This window comes from Tigriopus californicus, chromosome 6 (assembly GCF_007210705.1).
Source record: "Tigriopus californicus strain San Diego chromosome 6, Tcal_SD_v2.1, whole genome shotgun sequence".
Lineage (NCBI taxonomy): Eukaryota > Metazoa > Arthropoda > Copepoda > Harpacticoida > Harpacticidae > Tigriopus > Tigriopus californicus.
The window spans coordinates 14029296-14048896 of NC_081445.1; the positions used below are offsets into that span (position 1 = coordinate 14029296).

Here is a 19601-nt window from a genome sequence, read left to right on the forward strand (position 1 = left end):
GCCCACAAGATTTGAGAAGTGAGAGTGCCAAGTGATTCCGGGACTGGTGAGCAAGTACCGAATACAACCTTTAAAAGGTTCGGAACTATACTTGTCCCAAAACGACGCGAGCTCCGTAAGGGCCCTCGTTCTATCACTGGATCGCTACTCAGGGTCCGCATCGGATTATAATTCCACGCCACTTTCTTCTAATGTGAGCTCCCATAGGGCCGTTAGCTCGGTTATCACAAGAAGGCCCCACATTCAAAATGGAGGAAATGATCAAGGCATTCCAAGCCCAGTTGGACTGACTAATCGAAGATTCCCGTCGACGAGAAGACCGCCTCGTTCAAGATGCCAAGATTCGGGAGGATAGACTCCTGGAAATGATTGAGACTCGAGTAACAGAAGAAACAGTAAGATTGCGCTCCAACGAACCGAGTTTTCGTCCGATTTCCGTGGATCGGCCTGTCCGCATGTCTACGTCAACAACTTCGGATTTTGCCACATGGAACAAAGGATAGGACAACTTCGCTCTTTGCCAACATTTGGCAAGGTAATCACGGGCTGATCAGGTGGCAGCATTAAAGACATGCCTGGATGCGGAACTGAGAAGGTTTTTGATTCAGAAAACCATTGATGTGGATCCATCTGCAGATGTAGCAGACATAATCAAGGTTCTCTCCAAATACATTTGATCTCAGGGGAACCCATTACTCGACAAAATTGAATTCTACAAGGCTTCTCAAGACGGTGGCGAAATGTTCGACAACAAGAACCGATGTTGTCGGGCATGACCCCTGATTTCCCGTTTGAAAAGCTCAAGCACGTCCAAATATGTTTTAAGTGGAACATTGAGGATATGAGAGAGCTTTCGTATTGGGAGAGGCTTGAAAGTTTGGACTGTACAGTATTCAGAGAAGTTACGGAAGGTATATGATACTGTACATTTTGAAAAGCCTCCATGAGGTTTGTCCCAATCCAGGTCTTAGGGTCAACCATAGGAGCCGCTGAGGCTTAATGTGAGTCTTGACATCACTTTCAAGACCAGGTTTGTCAAAGCCAGGAAGTCTCCATTAGGTTGTTATTAATAATTCGAAACTTATACCCACTTAATTAGATGCTGGCGTTTTGATTCAAGTTTATTGTTTTGTAATTGTAATTGGGGGATTAGATTTTGGAGGAAAATCGGCAATTAAAAATACCATTTTGATTTTTATGCGAAAGGGAGTGTATTTCAGTTGCATCGCCCGAAGTTTGTAAGCTTCATGTACTTTTTGCATTGGGTTTGGTTTTCCTCGTGGCCTTTACTTGATTAGATAATGTACAAAGTGATCATGAGAATGAAATGAACGAGAGTTTAGTTTCAACGTCCAAATCTTTGGTGACTTTCCTAAATTCGTTTAGATTTATGAGCCCATCTTGGTCCTCGTCCGCCTCACTCAAAACTCTATCCACGATCAAATGCAGTTGTTCTTCCCTAAAGCAAAGATTCAAAGAGATTATTATTTACAAACTGTGTTGAAATCCTAGGATTCATCTCACCCGACTTTGGCTCCCATCATCATTTCCAGGAGCTCAAAGAGGTCCTCTTTACAAATGCTCCCATCTTCGTTGGAATCAGCCAATCTAAATAACAATTTCAACTGGAAAGATGAGGTTTTAAGTTAAGCACCATCGCGTATCAAGTTATTTCAAAGGTGCAGAGTTATATAAATTGCTTGCTTTGTTTTCATTTTTTGACACTTTTTCGATTGTTCATCACCTGTTTATTATCTTTTTCCCGCATTACAATATATTTCATCGTTTAGTCATTTGGGTCTTTATAAAATTTCTTCTTAACTTGTCTTTCCTTTTGGAGGGCTTTTCATTTGCTTCTGAGGCGCACGATCAGAAGAAAGAATCAAACCCCCAGACAGATACTTTTACCAATTATATCAAATTCATCTTCCTCTGTCTGATTGGGAAAATCAGCAGAAAAAGGAGCTGTATTGGAGCTAATCATAACTGCCATCTTGAACCAATAACCCATACATCATTAAGTAAACAAAAGCGCCCTGAGCAACACCACTTTGCTCAAGCAGAAAATCAGTTGTTTTCTATTGCATCTGTTTCAGTTAAAAAGTGTCCTAATGTCAAGGAAGACAAGAATAAAGTTTAATTGTTTGTGAATAAGATGAAGAAAATCAATGAATAACCCAGTAAAAGTAGTTGTGTGCCTAGCATTCTAATGCAAGAAAAACAAACGCAGTAAAGAGATCTAAAAACGACCTTCTTGGAATTGCATTTTTTATTTGCATTTTTCCAAATTTTCTCGTATTTTTACACCTTTATTTGCATTTTCTTAACTATTTTGCACTTTTTTCAACTTTGAAATAATTATTTCGGCCAAAAAGGCACCTTTTTCCAAGGCCTATTAAGCACATAACCATTCCCTCTCTTATAAAGACAAGAGCAAGCGTTTTCTTACTTCAGAAAAGTGCAGCACATTAAATTTGAGATTTAGGCTTCCGGAGCACCTTACATAATAATATAATCTCTCAAGTTATTAATGTGTCGATGTGGTACAAGGTCTAACATTGATACCACTGGAAGTACCTTTGACTCTCTGGAATTAATTTCAGAGTCAGGTGTGTGCTTCTCGAGAGGTCTAAAGATGGCGAATATACGAGCAAACATGGGAAACGTTAAGTACTCGCTGTTTCCGACGAAAAAAAAGTCCACAATACGATCGCCCAACGGATTCAAAATGATCTAAAAGGAATCGGAATAAAAATCAATGCAAATTCCGTTTGACTCTTATTTCCTCCCATGTTGGTTAGGCTAATTCGGACCTCTTTGATGTGGCCGAGGTCTTCTTTGGTCAGATATTGAGTGTTGTCGTGGTCGAGTTGTTGAAATCGGCTAAACAATCGATTCACTTGACGAGTGGTAAACCCCGTTTCTATTTTGACTTCCTTCAACATTTCAGGCGAAAGCTTGTACTCGCTTTTGCTCCAAATGAGGCCCATGTTGAACAAAACTTTCAAACACTCTGTAAAAGAAATATTGGATCATTTGTTTTTGTGGAAATGTGTCCCAACAATGTGCAATTGTTTCCTGCTTCTCTGACCTTTTTTTGAAACGTTGTGTTATTGAGCATTTCAATTGCTTGGAGACACGTGGGGAAACAATTCTGAATCATGGATGGCACTTCACTTTGGTACAGTAATCTTAGGGATTTAACGTGGACATTTGAAACAAGAAATAGTTGCATATTGTACCACTCCGACTTCTCGAAAGGATATTTCTCATAAGAGGGCGAGTGTTTTGAAATTCAAAGGCCAATTAAAAGCACCACAAACGACGGCATATTCACCATTCACATGTCTTTTTGTAATGGTAGCGTCATGCCAATCACGTTTGAAATGTCATTGGTTAAACATGTAGTTACATTGAGTTGAATCAATGACGTGCAATGATTCTGAATTACAAATAAAAAAAATGCCCATTCATTTTTTTTTTTGCATTATTGAACTTGAATGTCAAGAAAAGGCTGTATAAGCTATTCACACCGAAGCACAAAATTGTCATCAATGGCCATTACTCCAACCCAGATAGTTAACTTTTCACCTATTCATTGAAATGAGCAAGAGGAAGCCGTCCTATGCTTTTCTCCATTGAACTAAGTTGTTGTTTTATAACATAATAGATCTTTGATCCCACTTTGCTTTCACTTGAATTAGCTTTGCATTTATCTAAATAGAGTTGTAATGACCCTACCTGGCCTGAAGATTCGAATTCTAGAATGCTTCTGCAGTCTGTGTCTCATAAAAAACTAAAGCTTGTTCGACCAACCTACCAGAACCTTTCAAGCAGACCTTTGCCGAATGGTCAGCTGACAGTTCAATGTTTTCAGGTATGATTAATCCTGTTCCACCGCAAAAGAAAGCTACTTGAAGTTGTCTCGATCATTGTATTCCCACGTCCTTCCTTCTGCCAGAGTCGCTCAGAATATGTCTCTTCTTGTCCATTCATCATGAATAGTCATATAATGGAGACAAAATAAGAAGGTAGTTCTTGCCTTTTCTTTCCACATTTACTCGAAATAAGAATGTTCCCATAAGTGATGATAAAGTCATTTCTCTTACCATTATATGTAATATTGGTGATTTAATTATGAATGTATTATGATAACTTTTGCTCTCGTCAATGCTCTCTGTGGGAATGCCGTGATGAGAAGAATGGCTTGAGGCTTATTGTAACAAACACTTGTGTTATGAATTGAGTCCAAACATCAGAAGGAAAGAATTCTACTTGTATAATCAGTCAAACGCTCACCATCATTTTTGCGGTGTAATTGTGGTTTTGCAACACCATTAACATGCAACTCATTCAGTCCGTACAGGCGACAATTTCTGGTTAAACCGTTGAAGATAAACGAAAAAGAAGAGTTAGTATCAGTTTGTTGCACTGCACCTGAATCGGTAACTATGGAACAGAGCAGCTCCAGTCGATTGAAGGCAGCGCCTCTACAATCAGAAACCACACCCTCGCAACTGATCAGCTGCCATCCATTCGCTCTAAAAACTGGTTTGACTGACTCTCTGGGAGGGATCTCTCTTGGTATTGCTTCCTCCGTCGTCAAACCATAGAAGAAGCAAGGACTAGAGAGTGCGATAGGCGGACTCACTTTCAGAGCTGATGGGTGATAGCTGAAAGTTGTAAAGGTATGGTATCTGATTTTTCAACTAGCTGGAGTTCCACTGCCCACTGGTTGCCGATTCAGCTGCAGTAAAAAAAGCACAAGAAACTCGATTTTTACTCTTCTATGTTTCTTCTTCTATGGTTAAACCTCCTCTTGTCCAAGATCTCCGAGAGCCATGAGATAAACCCTCACGGAGCCCATTATCTCCCCGTGTTTAACATGAGCATCATGAATAACTTCACAGATTTATCTTCATTCGTTCGCTCCGTCGGACCCTCAGGTTTCCTTTTTCCTCGGCCCTCTCCCCTAGACCTTTCCCGCCCTTCGTTTCTCTTTATTGCCTTTAGATCAAGCGAGGTAACCACGAGGAGGAATCGTCTATACATTTGTACAGTATTCAGAGAAGGTATAGGATACTGTACGTTTTTAAAAGACTCCATTAGCTTTGTCCCAACCCAAGTTTTAGGGTTTATTGTGGTGACCGTAGAGGCTTAACATGCGCTTTGTGAGCACCTTGAAGCCGTCATGAATCCAGGCTTGTTATGTAAAACTAATAATTCCATTCGTTGAGGATACTGTTTACTGTTTATTGTCACTATCAATCAAAAACACAATGTGAAAGAAAGAGTATCGGCATGAAACAAAAAAGTACATGTAGGTGTTGATCCTGCACCAGGATTGATGTCAGATTTTGACAAATTTTTGACCAGAATGCCTTATCGACCCAACATTCAAGGGCCAGCCAAATCCGCCAGCTTTAATTCGTTGGTGGATTGGGTATCACATCAATTGAAATCTAAGTAGAGTAAGATTTATGATTTTTCCTCTTGAATTGGTGGTATCCCATTATCCCATTCCCAGTAGAATACCCCCCCCCCACCCACCCCCCACCCCAACACCTATCTCTGCTCCACCACATGGCCAACATTGTTCTTTCGCTTTGCCATCTAGGATTCGTCAATTTGCACAATCAATCCTGGTCCTCCAATTTGGTAAGGATTGTTGTTTAAGTGGTGAGTACAGACATTACGAAAGTACTGGAATCACTGAATGGTAACTCTCTCTGAAACCTTAAGAGGAGACATATAAGCTCACAATGCAACTCTTGTTTCCCAGACTAACACTTCACTGACCTTTAACATGGTTAGAGTAAAGTGAATTGAAGTCTTGTGGGCCCACAGCTAAATAAGACGTACTAGAGTAGCCAAGGACAAACGGCTATTGGTCCAGTAGTAGCCCTCCCATTCTAACATAGTCACAACCTTATGAGTTGGACATCACCAACGCTTCTAGTCAGAACCACCCCATTTCACCAATGTCATGCTACCATTGCAAACCATACGCTGAAAAGGCACTCTACGTAGGCAGGGTTTGTCCTTAAAGAAGATCCTCGCAGCCTCCTCATCCCTGGTATCCTCAAAACTTGCATTGCCATAATCTCAAAAAGGCCCAACTTGACCCGCCCCCTCACACTGGATTAGAGCCATTGAGGATATCAATCAAATCGAAAATTCTCTGATTGTCTGTTCAACGTTTGAAAACTTCGTATCTCAAGATCCAGATAGGACTCAAAGCTGAAGAGAAAGGCATGAGTGATCCTTTATTGGTGACCAAGTGTCCCTAAGTGGGGGTCAAAGCAGACTTACTTTTTACAGCCCAGAGACCGCCCATCCTGATTTCCCAGGACTTGGCTATCCAAAGACCAAAGCCCTGTCATCAGAACATGTGAATGCATATAATCTAGGAACCTTAATATGGATATCATCTAAACTATTTAAGAAAGAGGTTAATCAGCATGAAGAAGTTGAGATTATTGAGATCTAATTGAGCAGGCAGCGAGTATTTGTGAGTGATTGTCTCTCAGTCTGCTTGTGAATCTGTGTTAAAGAATGTCAATCATGTTTTTCCTTTAAGAGTGTCCTTACATAGAAAAGCAAGGGACATTACTGACAAGCCAATTTTGATGGCTGGCTCTCAGATCACTGACCAAGATGAATCATTTGATTGGCCATTACTCCCCACTTTGTCATTGGCATTACTGACACATCGAGAGAGCATTCATTAAAGGTTTCTTAAAATGTTTAAAAAAGCCAGGTGGAATTTCAACTCTTTCAACTCTATCCCCTGACGGACATCAGCAAACTGTGATCAACCCTGAAACCACAACCTGTGGACCCAAACGCCTATTTTCTATTAACTAAAGTGAAGCTGCAAGAGCTTTGCAACAAAAACCTTCTCACCTGACGCTTTCATCTCTTTGTTCAAAAGGACTCTTAGGTGTTCAACCCATTCATACTATTTATAATGACACTTCTTTGATTATATTTTTAATGGTTGAAAGCTTTTGGAATTGCCAAAAGCAAATGGGTTCAACTAATCACCATAAATAGCTTGATGGTAAAAAGGGAGGAATTATACATTAGAAGAGTGTGGTATAATGGTCATTTTACATATCTGGGTATTTTCTACATTATACACCCAGTTTGATAACGTATGACAACGTGATGAAAATAACATTAGAAACAAATATTGTTGATCTGAATACAAAGGGTTTACAAACTCACTCTTTTTAAACTACAGAAGAACTAGTACACATTGCCCTTTCATTGTCTGGCCCCTGGACACTATCCATCTCCATATCTGGAGAGCTCCTTGCTAAAGATTATAGTCTCGAATGACGAGGGCCGGCCAAAACTTTGATCTTTCAAACTTTGCAAAAAAATGCATATCACAGATTTTTCTGCAAGTTTCTTGCATCTGCAAACTTTGTAATTTTACCACCGATGTTTGACACTTTTCTGCGATTTATTATGCAATTAGAACGACAAAATAGTTGCATTCAAATAAGCACTTCATACGACTACAAGATATTGTTGAATAGATGAACTTGGCCAATTAACACCTAAAAAAAATCGAATTTTGGGCCTGCTCTTGGTCAGCTGCCTAAGTATTGACAATATGAGTGAAGCAAATCACTTAACAAGTAAATAATATAAAATTGACTTGCTTTCAATTGAAGAGATTAACATTTCTTATCCTGTTACTTTCATTCGAAAAGTGACTCAAAGTTGCTATGACCAAGAGCAGGCAGATATTTTTTAGCGGGAAGCTAAATCAACAATCCGCTGCCTTGTTGGAGAGCCGGGATGGTCGAGTGCCGAGAACAATTCGAAGCCTGGCTTAGTCTGCAGAGCGTGCAGTACCGACGGCCATCCTCTGGATCCGGAGCTGCCGATGAAAGCCAGTCAACCGCTGCAAACTTCACGCTGTGCAAAACGAACAATCGATCTCAAAGTCAAGAGCAAGTCCCATTCAATCCGCCATGTTTTCTGTGTCCAGGCAACACCTCTCACCCGCTAACCAGATGCCGCAGGGGTCTAGCCATGAACTACAGGGAGTGGAGGCAAGCATGTTCACGGGAATCCCGGTGTTTTACGTGCGCACTGCCGTTCACTCCTGGGCACAAATGCGAGGGGGAATGCCCTTTTTGTAAGAGAAGACATCACCCAGTCATGTGTCCGGATCACCATGGCCGACAAAGTTCTAGACGAGACAGAGCGCCCCCATCTAGAAGAGAGCAAGTACAGCCGAAATCTCAACTGAAACGGGCTCTGGAAACAGGACTAGAACTATCCNAGTGGCAGCGAGAACAAGGCAAGAATCTTCTCCCCACGTAAGTAATGGGCTCTAATTCTGGTTCAGAACTTTATTATGACAGAACATCCTTTTCATTTTCGCATTGCTTGATATGATAAGGCACAAATAGCCCTTACAGACCTCCACAAAGAGTCAGTGGAGATACTTGGGCAATATTGTATGCAATTTTTTGAGCAAACTCAGGCAATTTTTAACGCAAATTTGCTGTCAATAAAGCCCCTATTTATCTGCAAGTCTTGGCCGGGCCTACTAAAGACCCTTGGTTGAGTGAATTTGTACTCACGTGACGTTCACCTTGGGTTCTCCAAGTAATTTGACAATGAGCGGCTTTTCCTATTGAGTTTCGAGGAATTCAATGTCGTGCAATTGGCGAAAGAGTCAAACAAACATTGAATCAACGAGTGAATCCATTGGATGCCAATGAAAAGTTGTTTGTCTTTTACTCTATCAATAAGCAATGCTATGATTTGAGGCAGAGATTATGACACTACCACCAACAAACAAAGTCAGAGAACTTGCTAAGGATGTCAATATTTCAGCAGTTCTGTATAATGGAGTTATGGTAATCCAAGCACGATCACGAACATTCAGCTTAATATAACGGCTAAAAGCGAGACTAAAGAGTGAACTAATTTATACTGGATTATTCCAGCCAATTTGAAGGTGTGGCCACTTTTGTAGAGTTTTGAAGGGCATTTTCATTAGGTTCTTCAGGGGGGGGACTCCTGATTTTTTGGGGTATGTCGTCCTTATAATAGTTCTGCAATTCAGAAGCAAATTAAACATGCTTCTATTGGCCCAGAAATACCCAGGGTAAATTATCACTATTATAGATTGCGTACCTCTCTTTATCGAGCCATGGTGATATAAACTCCTGTTCTGTCGTTTTTTGTTGAAAATGGAAGAATAATGGAGGCGATCTTTTCAAGCAATCAACACAAAGCAATGCAAGTTTCCATTGAGCCTTCTAAATTCGCTGTAAAACAAGCCAATTAAGACGTTTGGCTTTTTCTCTCTCTCCCACAAGAAAGCTCTTACACGCACACTGCATCCATAAAACAGACAAATGATTCATCTGATGCGGACAATGGCACTGACCTTATGAACTTGAACCGGGCTTTGGCACTTAGAGGAGGCCCTATTACTTCAAATGTATTCATTTTTTTCTTGATTCTTCAGTGTGCCGGTTAATTGTTTGGTGTGCCATACTACTGTTGGGTGGGGTAGATTTCACTTTTGGTGTGCTCGTTATATTTTCTGTGCAAAAACTGCTGAAGTTGAAAAGTCACCAAGATTTTGTTTTTAATAGGCATTCGGACATTTCGGCAAGTTCTGGTACCAACAAACAAACTTGTCTGCCAAAGCCAGTGATGCAAAATTGGTGTTTCAAACTGATTTTAACGAATCTGACCTTTCCTCATATAGCAATGTGAAAGAACGGTCAGCTTCTCAAAAAAGTGTTTGAAACCCCAAACTTGCATCACTGACACTTGTACCAGCAAAAAAACGAACCTGTCAAAGCTTGCCTAAACGTCCCCATAGTATTTTCAGCACCTCCCACACAACAACGAGATGTGTTTCGTTGTTTCGTTGAGCACCCGTCAAAATCCCCCTAAGAAGGTGGATTGGGCAAAAAGCCCTGTTTCATTTTCAAGAATGGACAAAACAAAATCTGCTTCGATCAATACATCTACATTTATTTCTTTGCGAGGAAATTTGTCAGCAAAGTGCAAATTCTCAAAACCTGGAAGAGAATTGGAATTAAAAGCAACTCCCTCAAGGAGTACACAGATGTAATCCAGAGTAAAGGCTTGAATATCAACAGAATAAGAAGAGACCACAGAGTTCAGAATAAAAAAGACAAATTGTCCGCTGACATCGGTCGATTTTCAACTGATACCCATTATACTTATCTGTGAATCCCGATCGTCGAGATGAAGACGACTGGCCAACCTCTTGGTGATGTCATTATCCGATAAAACACACAGAAATGGGTAACTCAGCTCACTATCCGATGGATGCGTGGCTTCTGCGAGCAAAGAAGGCACGATACATGCTGCCGAAGACCCTGAGACAACTAGGCTCAATCAATTGGATGGTTTACTTGAACTGTGTAGAAGAGGGTGATGATGCCTCTCGCACCCTGACAATGGGCAAACACCACGGGGAACACTTGTCTCCACTGTTGGGAAATGCGTGTCTGAAATTCAAAGTCACACAGATCCTTCCCAATGGAGACATCTTGCAGGTAACTACAATACTTCTGCAGATGCGGTATCCAAGGGTTTGACACCTTCGGAACTTCTACATACAATTTCCAGACTGTTTTATGGGCCCACACTTCCTTTACGGCTCACACGATTCTTTTCCCGTGTCTGTACAGAGCGTCAGTCGACGAGCCCAAGAGAACACGTCTGAACGCCTGTATCGGGTTGAAACAACTGCTTTATTAGCTGAAAAACTATCTACAACACTGGGAGAAATCTAGCTACACAAGAACTGTACAAAACATAGATGATCAATAAGTAACCGTTTCCGATACTCGGAACAGTGTCTTTAACAATGGAACAACCTGATCCAAATCTATACAAAAAAAGTCTCCACCTCTTTGGTGGCTACTTCGGTTTCGTCCCTTTGGCAAACCTGGCAGAACTTTTCTGAAAAACATGAGATGCTTTCAACACTGCTTTTGGCTGCAGTTTTCTTTTTGCGATGTCTTAAAGCTCAGTTAAACCAAAATCGCTCGCTCCAACTTTAGATGAACTACAAGAGGCTACATTGCTTTGGATACGTGTCGCCCAAGAGAACCGTCTTACCTCAGAGCTCCTTTCCATCTTTGGGGGAGTATTGGCACACCTTTCACCAGGTTTAAGGTCTTCAAAGCCATATTTTGATGAAAACTCGCAAGTCTTACGAGTAGGTGGTAGAATAGCTTTAGCTGACGACATTCCAAAAGAAATATTGCACCAGCCTATTCTGCTTGCGAAGAGTAAGTAGCATGCAACCACACTTCGCAAGTTCAAACATTGGCGCATAGTAAAGCTAATTATTAGCTTCTTGGAGGTCGCAGGGAAATTCGTCAGATCTTTCACCAGTGTTTCTTCTGCAGATAGCAACGCACTGTGCCATTTACACAAGATATTGGGTTTTTAACAAAAGAAAGGTTCATTCCAAACTTGGCTTTTGTACATGTAGGTATTGATAACGCTGGTCCAATTTCAGCTAGAGGAAACAAAAGGGATGAGGGTGCTTTTGAAGCACCCTCATCCCTTTTTTGTGACTTTTGGGGTCATCAAGCCGTGGATAAGGTGGACCAGCTTTCTACCATTGTGTTCTTGGTTTTTCATGCCTCGTTGAATAAACTTCGTATTGAGTCTCCCAACATGCCTCCTTATATTGAAGAGTTCAGAGGAACAAAACTTTTCTACGTTGATCCCAACTGTCACAAATACTCACTCCATTATATATTCACTGAGGAGCTTTCTTTCAACCTTTCGTTTAGATCTCAGTTATCATCCTTTGAGATTGAATTTTCAATCTCCTTTGGGGTTAATGTCTCGGACATTGTGTCTACTTTTGACAATGCGACTGCTTTTTCATTAAGGAATATTAGGAAGGAGATGCCCGGCCTTCCGTCTCAAGTCCTCACTTTTGGCTGACTTTTGGACATTCAGTTATCATCTTTTTGATTATTGGTGTATTGCTTTTGTAGGTCTTTCTTTAAGACACAAACGCAAAAAGGTTCCCGTTGGTTCTTATTCTTCAAAGCTTATTATCAATACATCTTCTGGTGGTGGAAATTGAAGTGTTTCACATGACCCGAACTCGTCAATTAGGTTGTCTCGTGGACAATCAATGATGCAAAGACCCCGATTGGCTCGCGTCCGCCTTCAACCCCGGGAAGACGAGGAGAGGAGTCTTCTCTAAGCATTGATACTGGAAATTGCTATGATACGAAGAACCCGGCTCAATGGAGGAGGTGAGAGACACCCTGGAGGAGTCGATTGTTGTGTGTAAGACTGAAGTGAATGGGAATTCCCCCTAATACTAATTTCAGAAATATGTATTACTCGTTTTATCTAACCCTCGCTCAGTTCACCCGGACATAACCGGAAGTATGAATGAAACCTTTAATACAGTTTTTTGGGGGAGTGTTAATTCCCAACAAATCTTTTATATTTTTATTTATCTATGTATGCGTTTTGTATGTTTGTATATTGTTGTTTTATGATACTCCAATCTTTGTTTAGTTTGCATTTTGGATATCAGGCAGTTTTTGTATCATGTCTTTACTTCGTTTCTTCTTTACTTGCCGTGGTGAGGATCCATTTCATCTAATGGACCTTCATCTTTACTCTGGGGATATTGTACTTTAGCATCGTCCGATCTTATTTGGCCTCAATCTACAGTTTACATGGAGGATGGCAGAAGATACGAACGAGGAGTTGGCTTTTTCGGCCAACGGAGAATAGACCTCTTTTCTTAGTCCGTCCAACGTGTTCAAAGTTTTTGATATAGTCCACCTTGTTACACTTTTGTGTTAACGCTAAAATACAATTCTAACTATCGAACCGATCTGAGTTGCACGAGTTTGTTTATTTTTCGCTCGCGGCAGTTAAAGCCAGAAACTTTCTTCAGGTGTAAAGCAAATCGGAAATTTGTTGCTTCTTTGCCAATTCAGACTCCATGCTCGATTTTATCAAACAGATCACCGAATGTTGTCATAGAGCGAGGAAAAAGGAAAGGAAACCGTAGGTCTCTAGCTATTCTTAAAAGAGGGAAATTAACATTCTACTGAGTGTTCACATTTTGCTCACGCTCCCTACATCTTTTATCAAACCAAAGGCTGGTCTGTATTGGTCAACCTAGATCACGGTAACCATGTATTGCTCGAATCAGGTTTAACGAGAACAAAACACGAGACTTAGTGAAACTTAAGACTAGCTAAAAAAAGAATGGTGTTGACATGGAGAGAGTAAGTCGTAGACTGCCTTGTATTCAGATTCTGGATCATAGTATTATGCACAGAGAAGAGGGTAGTTGCGCTTAGTGCGTCCATCCCATGTCTGTCGCAACTTGTCGTGACTTTCAGAGTCCCTTTTGTAGCATCATGATTTTAGCTTGGCTTTCTCATCGCGATGCTTTGATTCGTATACAGGTCTTCAACAGGCGGAGGAAAAATTTGCAACAGGTAAGACGTTGCCTTTAAAGTATTTCAGTCTTAAAAAAGCGTTTGAAGTGATGCTATTCTTTCTTAACATCGCATCAAATCACAGACTATTTATTAACAGTAAACTACCACATAGAATTCCCTACCCCTCAACAAAAATGGCAACAAGTTGAGTTGGTAAATCAGAACCTCTGTTTCTTCTCCTTTGAACCAATCTTTCCATGTGGGGCTCATGTAAATTTCCGATTCATGATTCAACGTCTTCATCATCAATACTATCATAGTATTAGTTCAAGTCCAGTGCAGAAATTAAACAAATTTATTACAAACAAGGAAGAGTGCCTTCTCTGGTATACACTTCAATTCCAGTGTTGTCTGATTCTTCAATGGTGCATTGTCCTTCCTGAAAACACTTGCACTCAACTCCACTTTCCACGTGGAAATGGCCCAATCTGTCTCCCCAAATATTGGAGCAGAAGCTTCCACATATGACAGGAACTTGGGTTGGCAGAGTACCCAGCACTCCTCTTCCAGCGCACTCTGTTGGTAGTCCACATGGAACTGCAACGAAAAGGATAAAGCATTTGTTGGACCTTTTGCATGTTTTCATCAGCACTTCAGACTGTCGAGAGTTCAAATTAAAAGATGTGAGTACATGCAATAGCAACAGTATTGGTTACCCATTTTGGTATGCTCTCTGCAACAGATTTGAGCATAACTGAATCTTTTTGCATTTTTTTTTCAACAAGTTCTGTTAATTTTTGAGTTGGCGTGCGGTTCAGAAAATGGCCATTCTTTGATGGTCAAGAAAAGCAAAAAATGAATTTGCCTATGCTTAATTCCAAAATTTAGTCACGGTTGTTTGCTGAAGAAAGACAGTTTTATCTTAAATTTGGATTACCGAATCCTTGTAGCACAACCGGAGTTGTAGTAGTACTAGTCGTAGTAGTAGTAGCGGTAGTGGTAGTCATAGTACTGGTGGTGGTAGGACTAGTGCTAGGACTAGTGGTAGGACTAGTGGTAGTACTAGTGGTAGTACTAGTGGTAGTACTAGTGGTAGTACTAGTGGTAGTACTAGTGGTAGTACTAGTGGTAGTACTAGTGGTAGGACTAGTGGTAGGACTAGCGGTAGGGCTAGTGATAGGACTAGTGGTAGGGCTAGTGGTAGGACTAGTGGTAGGACTAGTGGTAGGACTAGTGGTAGGACTAGTGGTAGGACTAGTGGTAGGACTAGTGGTAGGGCTAGTGGTAGGACTAGTGGTAGGACTAGTGGTAGTGGTGGCACTAGGAGTATTAAAAGTCGGAGTAGTGGCAGTTGTAATGGTGGTGGTGGTCAGTTGAGGTTGCGCCTTATTCTCCAATAAAGATGAATTGAAGGTGTTTAAAACGGGCAGAACCAAAAGATTCCCCAACGCCACCAACAAGATAAGCAGTAGGTACACCTGCAACATAATGAACAGGCTTAATTTTTTTTGATAGCACATCCGAACATTTTAAAGATTTGACAGTACAGCATCTCTTTTCTGTTTTACATAACTACTTACTAACTAGCGCTTGAAAAATGAAAATTACCAATATTTCACAGGCGAGGACTACGTCATTGCTAAACAGAGACAAGGAGGAAGGAAAATTACTTTTAATCAGAAGAACTGAATGCATTTCTCGTCACGGTGGTCCGCAATGAGACTTTGTTTGGGAGATCGTTGAAAAGTGTTGGTGATGTCTAAGACTCCTACCTTGCCTGCCATCTATGGTTTTGAAGAAGACAGTTGAGGAGGAGAAGGGCTTACCCGAGTCCTTAGAAGCTGGCTACTTCAAATCCAGGGTGGTTGCAAGAGGTGAGTTAGGCTGAAACTCCACTAACTTCCTTTAATGATCAAGTGACCAAAGTCAAGTTGGGGAAAACTGATCCCTTATTGTTCCATGTGCCTAAGGCACTGATTCACGTCACCCGACTTCAATTGAAAATGCCTAGTTTCTCGCTCATTCTCAGATCCTGTTCACTTTAAGTTTCCACATACATCAGTTAATTCTTAGCCTCTCATCAGACGAGATCAAAAAATGAATTATGTTAAACGTACAATTCGAGGGATTACACAGCAGAAAATCATGAAGGTTATTTACGTAAGTGGATATGAAAACATGCTAGATGTGTGTTGCTTCTTCATTGCCAGTATCATTGGTTATTGGATGTCTTGGTTAGCTTCGTACTTTAGCATTTGCAGATGTGAGTCACCTGTCCATGCTGTCTTAGCCGTCGGCTTTCACTCTATTCCAGAAGTTGGTGCCTTTTTTAAAATTGGAGAAGTCTTTCCTTTAGTATCTTTTTCTTTTCCGGTTAGGTAAAAATTTCCCAGGTTTTGAGGGAACTGCTCAAATACATCTTGGCAACTTCTTCCCTCGCAAAACCACTACGAACACCATAATAATAGTACTGGGGATAACATTCCCTGTAGCGGTTAGAAAAACCCTTGAAAGACCAAACAAAATTCGAATGACAATAATGTAGTATTGTCTTGATACTTATTTTCAAGTTATAGAGAATGCAAATCTGAATCATCATAAGGGGCATATTTGATCATTTATAAGTACAAGGTGCTCGCGCAAGTATGACCGTTGTGTAATTGTTATTCCTGGTTTCATTTGTTTTCCTCCACAGCGATCACCAACAAAGTTTTTTCGCCAGTGAATGTCAGTCGTAGCAAGCCAGTGATAAATTCCGCCACTGTAAACTTCACCATGGCGAACGAACTCCACAAAGTGAACCATCTCTAATGATAACGCGCTTTAACTGTAATGGATTTTGTAGATAGGGGAGTTACCCATTGGTTAGGTATCACAAGGCAGATGGAATTCATTATAGGTGGATCTCACCGTGGCAGAGTTCCGTATACCGGAATTCATCGTGGCAGAATTTCACATGGAGGAGTTCGCCATTAAGGGAGTTCACAATGTCTGAGATGCACGTGCGGAAACTACTGACAGATATCACGTTTGTGGGAAGGCAATGGCCACCCCGGACATGCATGATACAAACTCAGTACCTAAACGTTGTGATTCATGGCTGAATAAAGAATCATAATAATGATGAAAATAGCTCGACAATATGCCCCTTCCTTCTCTTCAAGAGATAATTTTCCTAGTCAGTAGTGTTGAGATTAACCTGAAGGTTTACACTTTCTCATTGGTTCAATCAGAAGTTTGTTAATGATAACCCGCATAACTTATGGGCATGAAGCCCTCCACTCAAAGCTACTTCATCATGCTTTAATAGTTAATCCCCGAGCCAAAAATGATTTCAATGAGGCTCAAGTTTACCTGTAGTGGTGAAGTAGTATTTTCTGGAAAAAGTTGCCTTTTTTGCAGATGGAAGTGTTCGTATTCCGCCAATGGCTTCATAATGGAACGAGAACCCGGAGAATATGTCTGGTTGTAGTGTAGATGTAAACTAAGAATGACAAAGCTTGTGCGACATATCCCGATTGTTCGTGCCTCTCCCTACTTCAAGTCCAGTTTTGCACCTTCTCTCCGCCTATCTGTCGGTAGGGCCCCAGTAACTGACGTCTAGGTTGAAAGAGAGACAGACAAGCTCAAACGTTACAATACAATCTCGCAAAAGTTTGTGACGAAGCATTGTACAGGGTGCACCACAATTTTCTTTCCGAAATATGTATCAAACATTAGCAACAGCTTTCACTTTGACAACAGTTGACTTGAATAGTACCATTCATAGACTCTGATAGTTTCAACCACATCTTATCAAAAAGGATCACTCCACCTTGCCGTGTTTGACTTGTATTTACATGAACTAGGTCAGGCTCAAGGACAGAAGATGCGCTGGCCACATTCAGTTCGATCGTAAAGCTGCTTTTGCTTGCATTATCGCGAAAAATTGTCCGGAAGACTGAAGAGCGTGAGATAAAGAACCATTTCACGAAGATGTGTGGGTTCATATCTTAAAGACAGAATGCAGCAATTGAAGTGTCACAAAGAGTTGTCGGATCCATCATACATGGATGTGGGATCCCCGCAAGGCTCAGTGCTCTCCCCATGGAAAATTTACTTAACACATTGGGCTTCGAGCTTGGATTTCTCACTGAGATAAGAAAGGGATGCAGGGTCTTTGCTGACGAAACAGCGGTGGTCGTGAGAGCAAACAACCGTGAAAGCATCAATATAAAATTAGAATCAGTGGCTGCCATAACGTTGGAGTACATGGCCATAACCAAATCCAAGGCAACCAACTCAAAATCAGCTTATTTATAAAGGGAAAGCATGGTCTAGGACCGAATAGCTATCAAAGTGGGAAACACCACAATTAAGGGGTCTAATCGTCCAAGATCTTGGGAGCGCATCTTCAGTCCGACTCAAGTGGCATTGCCAACTTCGATATATAAGATCCTAACTAGAAAAGGGGTCGGAAATCTTCGATTACTCGTCTCTCGGCTCCCAAAACAGTCAATGAAACCTGCCATTGATTTATTGATCCTTGCAAAATTGAGGCATTGTCTCCCATTATTCTACAAGGTACACTTGACATCATGGGTCTCACTAAGCGGGCCTTCTACCTGAACTATTTGCTTTCTACCACAAATAAAACTCATAAACCGATTAAGAACATTGCGTTAAAGGCAAGGAAGGCTAGTGAAGGGAAAGTTTAGGTCGACAGTGTAAATTTGAGGGCGCCCACCGTTGTTTCATGGAAAATGGCATCAGCGAATTACACGTTAGTTCTTTCCATGGAACTAGGATGTAAGCAGGTTTCCGACCATTTGTAGGCCATTTTTAGAGGCTTTCCACATTTGACATGGTACAACTCTTCTAGTTGACTAAATTTGGCTACCCCAATTTCCCTGCCATCAAATGGAGGAAGATGAAACTCTCGAGAGTTGATGAAATTGTTCAGTACATTTTTGAAAATATACACGCTGTCAAAGAGGAGAAATGACTTCGCGTTTACTTGTTTGGAGACTAGGTGCGCTATAGACAATTTCAAGTCGCCCTTGCAAATGTCCTTGTGGAGCTTGACGTTGATGATGTGACCATCCGCACTAGTGGCTAGTACATCAAATCCGCAATTACTGACGGCTTGCAGAACTCGCACGAACTCGAAAGTGAGTTTTGCAGCATTTTTGATAATAATAATGATAATAATAATTTATTCACGGTACACAGATAGATGTCTTGAATGGATTCAACTTCGATATCTCTGTAAGAGCGACCATGTCCGAATATTTGCCTCCAAGAGATTTGATCATCAAACCTAGAAGAGGTTTTTGTGTATTCGCCTTCTTGTTGCCCATAAAATCTTCTATTGAAATATTCCAGCTTTTGAGCCGCATACATTTCGTCCATGATCAAGATGACGCATTTCTCTTTGGAACTGAGACTGATTCCTCTTTGTTCAAGACATTTTACAGTTGCGTCAGACACTCCGGACTCCACTCGAAGGGCACGAGACAATCTTTGAATATGTTTTACACTCGGAGGCGAGAGGCTGCCTTCGTTTCTAAATTGCTTGTACAAGCAAGGACTTGTGTTGAAACAAAGCAACAAGACCCGGAGAATACCTGAAATGTGATTTAAGGTTGTAATATTCCTTGATAAAGCAATTGTCAACTTGGATGAGTGTTATGCCGTAAAACGTTGATCTCTGACCAAACTTTCAAAGCTCAATGCCTAGACCAATAATTCTTGCCCAGATACTATACCAGGCTATCGTGGTAAGATGAACAAACTCACCTTTTCTGAGTGGTAGATTTGGGTGTAAGTTGCAATTGTTCTAGAGCGAACAATAGTTTTTGAAGACATTAATTTTCAATATTTTTGTTGATTTCGTTCTTCAATTGGTTCAATAAAACATGGATTTGGTCATGATCGTAATTGTCCATTTCCGACACACTCTTCATGAACGCAAGGATATTAACCAAGACATTAACATTTCTGATCACAAGATTCCTACTTGAATGTGTTTGACGGTGCTAAGCGAGAGAGAGGATCTTTCGTTAAACAATTGGAAAGACAGATCTCGTTGAATCACAATGGAGAACTATATTTCGGGTGTACCCTCATGGACCCTGACGACCTTCCCCAGCATAAGTTTAACGA

General features: G+C 40.9%; 2 protein-coding genes across 5 annotated transcripts; both read right to left on the reverse strand.

The window, feature by feature from the left end:
- Positions 1-1193: 1193 nt before the first annotated feature.
- Positions 1194-3944, reverse strand: LOC131881939 (calcineurin B homologous protein 1-like). Its single transcript, XM_059228935.1, has 5 exons — positions 3742-3944; positions 2814-3013; positions 2578-2733; positions 1525-1625; positions 1194-1459 (listed from the first exon to the last, which is right to left on the reverse strand). Exons 1-5 carry the CDS (start codon positions 3788-3790, stop codon positions 1315-1317), a joined length of 651 nt encoding a protein of 216 aa, XP_059084918.1. The 5' UTR covers positions 3791-3944; the 3' UTR covers positions 1194-1314.
- A 9845-nt stretch (positions 3945-13789) lies between these two features.
- On the reverse strand, positions 13790-17192 carry LOC131881990 (mucin-2-like). Of its 4 annotated transcripts, none has more exons than XM_059228998.1 (3): positions 16812-17107; positions 14395-14935; positions 13790-14054 (listed from the first exon to the last, which is right to left on the reverse strand). In XM_059228998.1, the coding sequence occupies exons 1-3, from the start codon at positions 16890-16892 to the stop codon at positions 13816-13818; spliced, it is 861 nt and encodes a 286-aa protein (XP_059084981.1). In that variant the 5' UTR covers positions 16893-17107; the 3' UTR covers positions 13790-13815. The 4 variants fall into 4 exon arrangements, 1 of the variants encoding a protein (XP_059084981.1); XR_009373434.1 differs by lacking the exons at positions 13790-14054; positions 14395-14935 and adding exons at positions 15007-16284; positions 16368-16557 and having other exon boundaries at positions 16812-17070; XR_009373433.1 differs by lacking the exons at positions 13790-14054; positions 14395-14935 and adding an exon at positions 16298-16537 and having other exon boundaries at positions 16812-17192.
- Positions 17193-19601: the final 2409 nt, after the last annotated feature.